Source organism: Gracilinanus agilis, chromosome 4, assembly GCF_016433145.1.
Source record: "Gracilinanus agilis isolate LMUSP501 chromosome 4, AgileGrace, whole genome shotgun sequence".
Classification (NCBI taxonomy): Eukaryota; Metazoa; Chordata; class Mammalia; order Didelphimorphia; family Didelphidae; genus Gracilinanus; species Gracilinanus agilis.
Genome location: NC_058133.1, coordinates 16,419,773 through 16,432,821, shown reverse-complemented (window position 1 = coordinate 16,432,821; position 13,049 = coordinate 16,419,773). Strand labels below are relative to the sequence as shown.

Below are 13,049 nucleotides of genomic sequence, written 5' to 3'. Positions count from 1 at the left end.
AGAGTTGGTTTTGTGCCCATATTTCTTGGCTTTTGCTACATATTCCCAGTCCCTATTTGGAGCCATTGGTGGCTTTGATGTCCTCTATTGACTTTGACAGTAGGGATGATGTGGGTCCCTCAAATTCTCCACTCAACTTAGGACCAGAGTCTGGTGGGCTATATCTCTTCCTGTGTCCAAGGGGCATATCCAAAAGAAAAAAGTGCACTGAAGAAGGACCTCCATTTTTCAGTATCTGCTAAGAAATCTAAGCATTTTTTCATCCTTCCCCATATCAGTTAGTGGAATAAACTCTCAAGCTTTCCTCTCTCTTAAACTCCCTTGCCAATGAGCAATACGGGGAAATGGAGAGAAGACTGCATTTGGAATTAAGAAGATGTGGATTCAGATTCTTTGAGAAAAATCAGGCTGTGGCTTGTCCAAGATTAACATCCAAGAATCTCAGTTTCTTCATTTGTAAAATGGGATCAGTAATACCTGCAGCATCCATTTGTGACCTAGTGGATACAAAAATGCTTTATAACCTTTAAAGTGCTAGATGAATGTCAGATGGTTTTTGCCTTGCCACTGCTGCTTAACTGTGCATGTAGATGCTGCCTTAATCTAAAGGCAGTGGGGCAGCTGGGTAGCTCAGTGGATTGAGATTCAGGCCTAGAGACAGGAGGTCCTAAGTTCAAATCTGACCCCAGACACTTCCCAGCTGTGTGACCCTGGGCAAGTCACTTAACCCCTATTGCCTTTTAAAAAAAATCTAAAGGCAGTACTTATTTCCGAATCCTCCTAACTTGGGAAGTATAGCAAGGGCTTTTCCCCTTCAGCTTCTCTCTTCGGAAGAGCACGGTCTAATTGTCACTCACTGTGAACTGTGCCTCCACTGTAGCTGCTAGCATTATCAAGATGGAAATAACCTATTGAGCATTTGGGTACATCCTCTCACCTTTGGGTGGCATGGGTGGCTTGGTTCCTCCTTCCAAAGACTGACTCAGCTAGGGACATTATTGAAATCTCTTCTATCATATTTTTCTTTGCCAGACTAGAGAGCTACAAGAAATCATTTTACAGAACTGTTTGCCTGGCCTGGTCCTTCTGTTCTGTTCTTTACTTTAATACCTTTGAATATAGAGTGTTCAGTTCTTCTCATTAAGCCACTTAGAAACTAGCATGGCTACTTGTATTAGGCTTGAATTTATTTCTGTACTGCAGAGAAGAAGAATTTGATATCACCCTATTATATCCATCAAGGATTCTGCTTCCCTAGAAATCAATTGGCCAGCCCTCACTTAGGAAGCATTTCCTTACCTTGGGTGCAGTTCCAGATTCTGAGGACACAATGAAAAAGTAAAAAGAGCCCCTACCCTCAGAGAGCTTACACTCTAATGAAAGAGAAATGCAGCCAGAGGTATATATGAAATACAGAGTAGATTTTGAGTCTCTATCCACAATCTATAGGATCTTAGCTCTAGAGATGGAAAGGATCTCAGAGCTCATCAAGTCTGGCCAGCTCTTCCGGTTTATCCTTGTTTATAACCCCCACCAGGCACCTCTTTGGCATACTATAAGGACAAAGGAAGGCACTATTTAATTAGTGACAGAGAGTGTCAGACATCAATAAAGTTCCTTCATTCACCCTTTAATAGGTATCATGTTACCTCTGGTGGGTCTGGGGAATTTCTTTATGTTTGTGTGTGTGAGTGTATGTACCTGTGTATGTACCTACGTATGTACCTGTGTATGTGTGTATGCGGATGGGTGTGTATATATGTGGTAGGGGAGGCAAGAAGGAGGAGGCCTTGTATTCTTTTTGTCACAGAATTGAAGAATGCTGGACTTGGAGTTAAGAAAAAGCTACGTTTGAATTCTATTTCCTTGGTTCTAGGTTCACTTCTAGGTCAGTCTATTGTCTAGGAACCAGTACGTGGGGCTATTTTAGTTCATGCATTTAAAAGCATTATACTGAGAAAGGCATTGGTAGGCTTAACCCGAGTTCCCCCCTGAATTTAAGAATCCCTTAGTCTAGAGTAAATGAAAGCAGCGAAAATGAGCATCATGGCCCTGGGAGTCAGTGCAAAGTCTTGGAGCCCTACTGAGCATCATCATCAGTTATAAAATAATTTCTATCTTTCATATATACAAGATCATATTTCCTTTTCTCCTAACCCTTAACTTCCATCTTAAAATCAACACTAAGTATCAGATCCAAGGCAGAAGAGTGATAAGGGCTAGGCAATGAAGGGTTAAGTGACTCGCCCAGGGTCACACAGCTAAGAACTGTCTGAGGCCAGCTTTATATTTACCTCTGTTGTTATCTCCCAGTTTCCATTATGTCCAAATCTTCTAAGGATTTTCTTCACCAAGAAACCAGAGTGATCTGCCACTTTCTTCTCCAGCTCATTTTATAGATGAGAAAAGTAAAGCGAAAAGGGTTAAGGGACTTACACAAGGTCACACAACTAGTACTCTGAGACCAGATTTGAATTCACAAAGATGAGTCTTCCTGAGTCTAAGCCCATCACTCTACCCACTGCACCATGTAGCTACCCCAAGAGGAAGAAATAAAAAGGCATTTATCCAAAGGAAAGTATCTTATTCCAGTCTTGGTAGAGTCTAAAGAATACCAGATTTGGAGTTCAAATCTTGACCTTGTCACATAACTATCTCTATGGATGTGATAAAGTTACTCTGACATATCTGGGCTTCACTTTCCTCCTTTGTAAAGTAAGATTTGATTAGATAAACCCTAAGGCCCCTTTAAGTTCTGAGTCTGTGACTGGATGGATATCAAAAAGGGAGTTTCTAAAATGTTTTGAACTTCATTGGGGTAAGTGGATAATCTCCCCAAAGGGACCACTTTGAAGGTTTATACCCATTTGGATGTATAAGTTGTTCTGATAGAGATCCATAGAAAGTGCCTCTGCTGTGCCTGGCACCTAGAAAGCCCTCAATCTATGCTTGTTGATTGATTGATTGATTGCTCTATGGGACTGTAGCTTTTAGGATTATAGGATTATTGATTGAGAGTCAGAAGGAACCTTGAAGTTCACTCAGTCCAACTCATGTTTCTTATAGATAAGGAAACTGAGGATTGGAGAAGTCTAGTAACTTGCCCCATATCATGAAACCAGTCAGTTGTAGAGTCTAGGATATTGTGAAGGTTTTCCACTGATTCTTTTTTTTTTTTAACCCTTAACTTCTGAGTATTGGTTCCTTGGTGGAAGAGTGGTAAGGGTGGGCAATGGGGGTCAAGTGACTTGCCCAGGGTCACACAGCTGGGAAGTGTCTGAGGTCGGATTTGAACCCAGGACCTTCGGTCTCTAGGCCTGACTCTCCATCCACTGAGCTACCCAGCTGCCCCCCTCTGCTGATTCTCTTTAATTATTCTTTGTTACATCAAGCTACCTCTCTCATTTAGTTCTTAAAAATAATTCAGTTATAGTCACATAAGCCTGAAAAACAATCAGAATTAGCTGATTAAAGTTGAAATCCCTGCTCAGGTGAGAATTACATAATTCCATTTAAAGGCAAGTACAAGACTTGTAGCTGAGATAGAAAGTTTTTTATTTAGTATATTCAGGATCAAACTGAGTATTCTAAGCATCTGATTCAAACCACTACTGTTCATCGTTTCTTTTTTCCTTTTCTTCCAAATCCTGAAGCCACAAGGGGGTCAGAGAGGAGAGGATGAAATAATAATTCAGGTAGCAGAAGGGCACATAGCCTTTAAAGACAGGCATGTTTTGTTTAAAATCAGGACCTACAAGTCCAAATGAGAAAGGCTGCTGAAGACAGTTCACTTGAGCTGGAAGAATCAGTATAACCCAGAATAATTTTGCAGTCACAAGGTAGCCTACAACAGAATGATGTTTTTAAGTGCTTAGCACATTTGTGTTGCCCCTACTATGTGTCTGGCACATAGTAGGTCCCATTTAAGTGCTTATTCTCTTCCCTCACCAGTCCCTCAGACACTTCAGTAAACTCTGCACAGCAAAGGTCGGTCATTGTTAAACAGGGTGTGTGTCTGTGACTAGAGAAAGCTGAGCCGCACCAGTTCCTTCTTCAGGCACAAAATGTCCCTCTCTCCAACCTCATTGTTTCAGTGGGAAAATCTGAGTTGCCATGACATCATCTCAGCTCACAGAACCTGCCCAGCTGTAAGCTCAATGGGTGCCCAGGACAGCGCAACAAAAATGATGGAGAATTAATTTGAGTTCCTTCCCTTCTTTCCGGATCCCATTTTTCCCGGAAGCAGGCATTCTATGGAGCCTATTTTCCTGAACTCCCTTTGTTTTTCCAGGCAGCTTAGACAGCCCTGCCAGGGCTGATAGCACTGTTTAGACCCTCACTTCCCCAACTTAGGAGGGGGCGTTCGACACCTAGCCTTCCTTTGTTTGAATTTCACTGGGCACACACGAGACTTCCACTCACTTGATGATAAATCACTTGTTTTAAACATGAAAATGAGTCATGTGGGAGAGATTCTTAACAACCAGTGTGAAAGTGGAGTCCCCTTTGTGGGGTTTTCGAAGCAGAATGGGGAGCCAACTGTCTTAGATTCAATGCAAGAAGCATTTTTAAGTACCTGTTGTATAACACATTTTAAGAAGTAGTTATTAAATACCTACTGTGTACCATAATTCTGGAAGTATTTATTAAGTGCCCTCTGTGCACCACAATGTGAGGAGTATTTGTTAAGTGCCTCCTATGAACCACAGTTCATGAAGTATTAAGTACCTACTGTGTGCCACAATTCAGGAAGTATATTTTAAGTGTCTACCATATTCCAGGCACTGACTGTGCGAGGCACTGGTGAAACCAAGGCAGACAAGAAAGAGTCCTTGGCCTTAAGGAGCTTACATCCTAAGCTTCCCTCACCATGCTTCCCACAAGACACACACACCCCACCTAAGCCAATGCTTGTGCATATACTAGGTATTTAATGAGCATTTCTTGGAGGGAGGGAGACTGTATTTTTTTTTTAAGGAATCAGAGGAAAATCAGAAATTCTTAGGTTTTTTTGTTTTTTGTTTTTGTTTAAGAGATTTTTTTAATTTTTTTTTTAATATTTTTCCATGGTTACATGATTCATGTTCTCTCCCTGTCCTCCCCTCTTCCCTCTCCCCTATGGAGCTGACAAGCAGTTCCACTGGTTTATACATGTCTTATCACTCAAAACCTAAGAAATCCTTAGTTGAGAAAACAATAATATAGTTTTTCTCTTCTTTACCTGTTCCCCACTTTCAACTTTCCTTTTCACTTACTTTCTCTCCTTGTTTCTTTTTCTCCTCTTCCATTTCCTCTTCTTTCCTTTCCTCCTGTTTGTTCTTCCTTTTCTTTTCTCTTTGTGTGCTCTGCTTTTCTTTTCTTTTCTTTGGTTCAAACCTGTGATTTCATCCATAAGGAAATCTCCTGGCATGGAAACTGTCCACTGATACAAATTGTGTCCGGTGGTCCATAACTTAAAGCCTTAAAGAGTTGTTTGGAGGAACCAAGAACTTAAGTCACTAGAGGACCGTAATACAGCCATTACACATCAGAGGCAAAACTCAAACTCAGGTCTTCCTGACTCTAAGGATGGCTCTGTCTTTACTGTGCCATGCTGCTTTTTCATCTATGACATTCCGGTAGACGTATCTCTGGAAATTCCACCATTTAAGTGTGTGTAAATTATTTGGGGTCCTATGATGTTTTCCTGTGGGCTCCAAATTGTAGGTTAATGGGATGGTGTTCCCAATCAGCAGCTGCTTTGCTAATTTGAACCTATAACCTTAACTTACCCTCCCCTCATATTTTTCTTTAATCCATCTAACATTTCAAGTGTGAAAGAATGGATATTGTCCTAACCCACTAACCAGCTTGAAAGGGTATTTCTTTCCGTGTTCCCCTCTATTCCTCCCAGTTCCCCCCACCCCCAACCCATGAATTGTTAAATTGAATTAAGTTCATAGTGAGGAGAACTCAAAAGCAGTCCTAGACCACCCAGCACACTAAATTTAATTCAGATAGCATTTATTAATAATAAATACCTACTGTGGGTTCAATATGGTGCCAGGAACTGGCAATTCAGAGATATGCACTGCTCTTGAAATTTCTTAAAACTTGACAACTCAAAACAAAAAAAAAAACAACTAATGGGAGGATTTCAATTCAGTAGGGCATCCTTTCTCAGTTTATTTTCCCAGAAAAAAAATCTGTGAGGAGCAGGAGGAATTGCTGATTTTCCCTTGTAAGAGTTACAACTCTTCTCCAGTGACTTCTAATCAGGGATGCAAAATAAAAAAACCTAAAAAAGGAACACTGGATTTGGAGCCAGAGTTCTAATTCTGCCTGTGTAACTTCGATGAAGTTACCCTGAGACTTTTCTTCTCTTTTGTAAAATAAAGAGATTTGACCAGATGACCCCCGAGGGCCTTCCAGTACTAGGTCTCATTATTCGAAATCCTTCACCTCTAGTTTTCTCATCTGTAGGTGAGAGGGTTGTACTCAGTGGCCTCTGAGAGCCCTTCCAGCTCCAAATCTAGGTTTCTATTATCCTAAGTTACTTCCCCTAACTTGAACCTTAGTCTCCTTATCTGCAAAATAAGAGGACTGGGTCCTAGGGCCTCCAGGGTCCTTTCTGCCTCTAGATCTTAAGTCCTTTCATTTCTGATCCTCTGAAATCATGACTTAACAATAAATGCTAAAATACACAATATTTCCATCATTTGGTCCTTCCATGAACCTGTGATCTCATCTCATCTCATCTCCCTCCCTTGGTACCTATCATTCCCTGTGCATACCATTGCCAATCAGATCCCATCCACACCCTCTAATCCATGTCCATTTTTATCCATTTCCTGCTATAAATCTTCCATCTATGCAATTTACTAAAGACCTTCCTGGAGGCCTTTGCCTATTCCCTAGCACACCGACATGTTTAATCCATGTTTAAAAATCAAAAAAGAAAAGGAAAAAAGAAAGGGATACATACCAAACCCCAATGCCAGAAATGCTGCTATAACAAAACATTCATTATGAAAGTATTTTGCTGGCACCTACTAAGCTACCCTGCTTCTCTCATTACATGGAAAATTATTATGAGGAATAATTACACAATGAATGGTTTTTCCAGCCCTATCCATACAATAGTCATTTAATATAACTTAAAAAAATATCCCCATGCCTCACTGGAAGGCATGACAACCTACCAAAAAGAACATTAAGGGCACTTATGTTAGTCATGGTAAAAGCCTCATCTCAGGATATATCTAACAAAGGAAATAAGACCTGGGAAAACATTTCTGTAAGGGGAAAAAAAAAGGAAGAAAGAAAGAAGGAAATAGGGTAAGACTATTCTCCGTTCCCTGTGGGAAATAATCTGGCAAAATGCTTAAAAAAAAAAAACAAAAAAAACACAGCCTATTCCCCTTGTTCTCAAAAATGGCTGAATCTGTCACCCTTGTATTTGAAAGCATAGCTTGCAGTTAATCCAAATAAAGAATGTTTCTTTTGAATTGTTTTTAGGTGTTTGGGAAATGAATTTGTCATAATCATTACAGCAGAATTCCCATAAAAGGCTAACTCTCTAAGGTTTCCTGAGAGAGAGCTAGCCTTGATATGAGAAGGGGTTATCATTTTGATCTGGTTAACAGAATGTGTCCCCTTTTTCCCCCTGCGGTGCCCTGTGGGATCCTGAAGTCAGAGAACACTTATTTAGGCACCTACGATGTGCCAAGCACTGTGTTAAGCATCTTAATATGGAAACCGGCCTCTGTGGTGTTCCTTCTAATTCATGAAACTAAAGGCATAAGGCTTTGCTAGTCACCTTACAACCCTTGACTGAGGTATGGTGTTTCCCTCAGTATTATTTAAAATCCCAGGATTTGGGAGCCAGAGGACATAAGTTCAAATATCATCTCTGCCTTTTACTACCTGGGTGACGTTGAGGAAGCTCTTCACCTCTCTGGACCTCAGTTCCTTTATCTAAAATATCAACTAGATGCCTCTGAGGTCCCTCCCGGGCCTAAATCTGTGATCCTTGGACCTTGTTGTTATGTGATGACTTCATGAACAAATTACTCCAGTATTCCTGTGGCTCCTATCTGTGCAAATACTACCCATGTGACCAGGAGCAAATCATTTCACCTACCCAGGCCTCCCTCAGTTTCTTCCTAAAAAAATGAGGAAGTTGGGCATAAGAGTCTCTAAGGTCTCTTCCATCCTTAGACTTAGGATTCACTAGTCTATAATCTCATTATTATTGACCTTGGTGGCCCCTTCCAGCCCTTCATAGATCTCTGATTTTATTATCTGTGAGCTCATCAGTGTTGATCTTCCTTCCGGTGCAGAAGGTCCCTTCCTCCTGAAAGCCTCCCCGTCCTCTGGATCTCTTGTCCATGAGCTTCCATTGATTTGTCATAGCCAGGTCAAAAAACACTGAAAACAACACAAAGTAACGGAACCCTCTAAATCCAAAGTTCTGAAACTTTTGTATGTGTCCAGAACCCCTTTTGTCATTCTGGTAAGACCTCTGGATCCCTTCTCAGAATACCATTTTGAAATGCAGAAAATCAAATAAAGGCAATCAAATCTACTGAAATAAAGTTATCAAAATATGTAAAAAATAATTTCAGAGACCCCACCTTAAGAATCCCAATTCTAAATGGTGTTCATATCTTTGAATGAAAGTAGGCTGAAAAATGTTCAAACTTTTGAGGACCCTGTGAAGAGCAGAAGAAAGATGGAGCCAATTCAATATGGCGCTGGGGCCACAACAATCTTCCTAGGCCTTAGCGGAATGTACATGCAGAAGGCGAGGGTTCTTTTTTTCTGGAGGTGTTTTGGAAAAGGGGCTTATTTAAAATGGGTTTTTCATCCTTCCCCCAGAACCCTTGAATTCCTCCCTTTTTTAAAAAGGTCTTCCTCGCATTATAGCACAACATAAATACTTTGTGGCTTTCCCACATCCGCAGGGTGAAAAGCCGAGTTGTAAAATGAACAGCTTTGCTGCTCTTCCCACTTCATTTCTTTCTCCCCTGTGCTGTAAAGGCCAAGGGTGATGGGTCTGCTGGATGCGGTGAAATGCAGACGGCGTTCTTGGCCAACGCAACCTGATTTTGGTAGGGGGTGCGGGGAGGGGGAAGACGCCAAGATGCCCCCCTCACCCAGTGTCACCTGAAAAATGGTCGCCCCTGCGCCCCCTCTTTGTTATTTTCTAGATGGCGCTCGCAAGCTCCAATGTGTGCCCATTTCTCTGTGAATCAGCTGCTTGGGCTCTGAGAATGTGTGTTCTGGTGTTGTTTGTGTGCATTCTGGTGCTGCTCCCTGAACGCATGTGTCCCTTCCCTTCACAGCTTACTCGACACCCAGCACCTCCCCCGCAAACCGATTCGTCAGTGTTGGACCCCGGGATCCAAGCTTTGTAAATATCCCTCAACAGACACAGGTGGGCCGATCTCCTCTTTTCTGTATCTGGTGCATTTCCGCTGATCACTTGGCGCAGCTCCATCGGGTCCCTCATCTCCAGCCTGTCCCGCTTCCTTAATGTCCCATGAATCCTTAGAACATGTGAGGGAGAGTGTTACCTGGAACGTGTAGGGGCGAAAAGGGGGAGAGCTTCCCGCGTCAGGGGATGGTATAGAAGAAGCCTTCCGGGGGCCAGGAAGACACCGCCACTCCTGTGGAGAAGCCAAAAAGTAGAACCAGGAGGTCAGCCACACTCGAGCTGCCTGTATTTTCCCTCCATTTGACCCTGGCCACTGGGAAACCAGCAGCTCTTTCTCCATTTTTCCTAATTAAACATGGAGCCCAGGCTGACCCTTTCTATAGTGGATATTTGTCCCTTTGGAAAAAGAAAGCATTTTATGAGCCCCCTTGAATTCTTGAGGTCGATCCAAAATAGAGTCATTGGCAGTTTGGTTAGCGATTAATTCAAGCCAGATGTCAGGTGCACCGAATAGGGGGCTGGGGCGCTACATGGGGAGGTTAGGTAGGTGAGAAGATCACGTCCCCAAATAGCACCGAGCTGCTGCCTTAGAATCATTTCCCCACAGGGTTACGGAGTGAAGAATAGTCACGGTGAGTCAATTATCTTGAAATAGCTTTCTGTGATCACTTAAGAAACAATGCTGGACATTTGGGGTCCAAAGGTAAACTGAGTCAAGAGATTTGGAACTTTGCAAAAAATACACCCTGCCATTAGGGAGGGAGAGAGAGAAGTTTTCACGTTCAGGATGGGATTGCCCACATGTGCTTGCTCCACTGCTATGTCCGAGAAGGTCCGTGCTTTCTCTGTCTTCTCAGTGCATGCCTACGCCACCTCCAGAAGCTTCCTCTATTGCTCACGATTAATCCATGCCTGTAAGAAATGACAAGATGCCCATAAGCAGGATGGCTCTGCCTTGCCGGGACTGTCCGCCCCCTGTTCAAAGGGCTCCGTTTTACGGCTACGTCCAAAGTACGGGTTACGGGACGCTGTACTTGAGCCCTTCCCTGCATGAAGAAGGGTCATAGAAAGTACAACCAGCGGTACAGGCAGCTGGGGTGGGAGTGAGGGATGAGAGAGGTAAGGGAGAAGGAGGAGGAGGAGGAGGAGGAGGGAGAATTAACTCTTCCACTCCCGACATCTTCCCTTAGAATCCGGCTCACAATTGACCATTAGGATAGAAGCCTCCCTTTTCAGCGCCTCCTATAAAACTTTCCAAGTCCAGCACCGACATGGAGATGTCTAAGACTTCTCCGTGATTTGAAAAATGACTTTAAGTCCCCCAGAATCAACCAAAATAGAGAAAACAGGCTTTCAGGATGTGCAGCTAATATATCTTCGGCCACTCGGGTTTCTCCATTAAGGTTCAAGAAAACTGAACTTGGAAGTTTTGTTTTGTTTTGTTCTATTTCTCAAAAAGTTTTTTTCAAGTGGCCGTATGCACCCATTTCTTCAGTAAATACTGGCCTCCCCCACCCAAAAAAAAATGGTAGCTTCACATTGTGTTTATCTATCCTTTGGGGTTTTTTGCACAGACAATGTTGAACACTGACCTCGAGTTCCAGTCTAGATTGTAGCTCCATAGAGTGGACACATCCCTGTGAAGTCCCATCGAGTAGATGTCTTCCTCTAAGATATGTTGTAGTGGAAAGAGTAGGGAGCAGAGTTCGAATCCCAGTGAATCTGTCATTTACCCTGTGTGATTTAGGCTAATTCACTTTCTTTCCCTGGGCTCGGTTCCCTCGTTTGTATAATCAAGAAGCTGCATTAGATGGACTTCCAGCTTTCTGTCTATAATCCTTCCATCTCGGGATACGTACCCTACCCCTGCCCCACCATGGGACTTGGTCTCCTCGGCTGTAAAATAAGAGACTTGCATTCTGTGGCCCCTAAATCTGTGCTTCTATACTCCTCTTGGTTTCTTTATAGTCCTTTAGAGTTTATCGTATGACCCTGAACAAGTCACATTCCTTCTATGGACCTTTTTCATCTATCAGGTGAGGGAGTTGACGTGGATGGTCCCTGAGGACCTCTTCTGCGCGCTCTCTCTGTGATTCCTCCCTGGGTTTCAGCCGTAAGACGAGAGAGTTGAAGAAAGTGACCTCTGAGGTCCCTTCCAACTTGAAATGTCTAATCCTATGATCATATTCATGTGTGTAATAATAATAATAATAATAATAACCTCTACTGGGAACTTTACAAATAATATACGCTGTAGAGCTCTCTTTACATATACTGCATTTGCTCCTCAAAAGAACCGTGGAGTTAGGTACTGTCATTATTCCTATTTTATAGATGAGGAAACTGAGGCAAACGGAGGTTAGGTGACTTTCCCAGGGTCACACAGCTAGTGCGTGTCTAAGAAGAGATTTGAACTCGGGTTTCCTGATTCTAGACTCGGTTTTCTCTCACACACACTACACACCTCTGGCTGCCTAACAAAGTTTTCACCAGGATGCCAGACACAAGAGATGAAAAGTAAGGAATCCGGGTTGTTGTTGTTTTATTTCAAGTATTCCTATCAAAACTGCAGTCACAGAATTCTGAAGTTAGACAGCAAAGAAGCTTGTATTATTGGCAGGAACCTCCGGAGCCATTTAGTAGAACCTGGGCCCGAGGAAGAAGCCCGGCTCTATGACGTTCTTAACAGGTTTTCCAACCTTTCCTTAAAGCCAGGAGGAACCCACCACCTCCAAGGAGGCAAATCGAATCACGAGGAATCGCTTCCTGACCTTCACTGGTTCTCTTGGCTGGGGCTCTTTCTCGTATGCAGTAGCCCTTCCAGTATTGAAAGCTAGCCATCCCTTTTCCCACTCCTCAGTGGGACCCCCACCCTCACCCCCTCTAAGGCTGATCTCATGGCCTGGGGTGAATATAGCTCAGTTTCTGTATTTGACATCACAAAAACGCACCCATCAGTGGTTTCTTTACAAAATAATAATAATGGCAGCTAGGTAGCTCAGTGGATAAAGAGCAAGTCCTAAAGATGGGAGGTCCTGAGTTCAAATCTAACCACAGACACCTCCTAACTGTGGGACCCTGGGCAAGTCACTTAACCTCCATTGCCTAGGCCTTACCACTCTTCTGCCTTGGAACCAATATACAGTATTGACTCTAAGATGGAAGATAAGGGCTAAAAAAAAAGAAAATACTTGTTAATAGACCCTGGGCAAGTCATTTAACCCCCATTGCCTTGCCCTTACCATTCTTCTGCCTTGGAACTAATACTTAGTATTGACTCCAAGATGGAAGATAAGGGTTTAAAAAAAAGAAAAAAGAAAATACTTGTTAATAGACCTTGGGCAAGTCATTTAACCCCCATTGCCTTACCTTTACCATTCTTCTGCCTTGGAACAAATACTTAGTATTGACTCCAAGATGGAAGATAAGGGTTTAAAAAAAGGAAAAAGAAAATACTTGTTAATAGACCTTGGGCAAGTCATTTAACCCCCATTGCCTTACCTTTACCATTCTTCTGCCTTGGAACTAATACTTAGTATTGACTCCAAGATGGAAGATAAGGGTTTAAAAAAAGGAAAAAGAAAATACTTGTTAATAGACCTTGGGCAAGTCATTTAACCCCCATTGCCTT

General features: G+C 42.5%; 1 protein-coding gene across 1 annotated transcript in view; it reads left to right on the top strand.

Annotated features, from left to right (window-relative positions):
- The window catches only part of NFIA (nuclear factor I A), a gene marked incomplete at its 5' end in the record, with an annotated part of 248,847 nt that overhangs the window by 182,545 nt on the left and 53,253 nt on the right, over positions 1 to 13,049 (top strand). Inside the window, one exon of the mRNA XM_044671853.1 lies at positions 9,327 to 9,418. Coding sequence (XP_044527788.1) covers positions 9,327 to 9,418 — 92 coding nt within the window. The remainder of the gene's footprint in view (positions 1 to 9,326; positions 9,419 to 13,049) is intronic.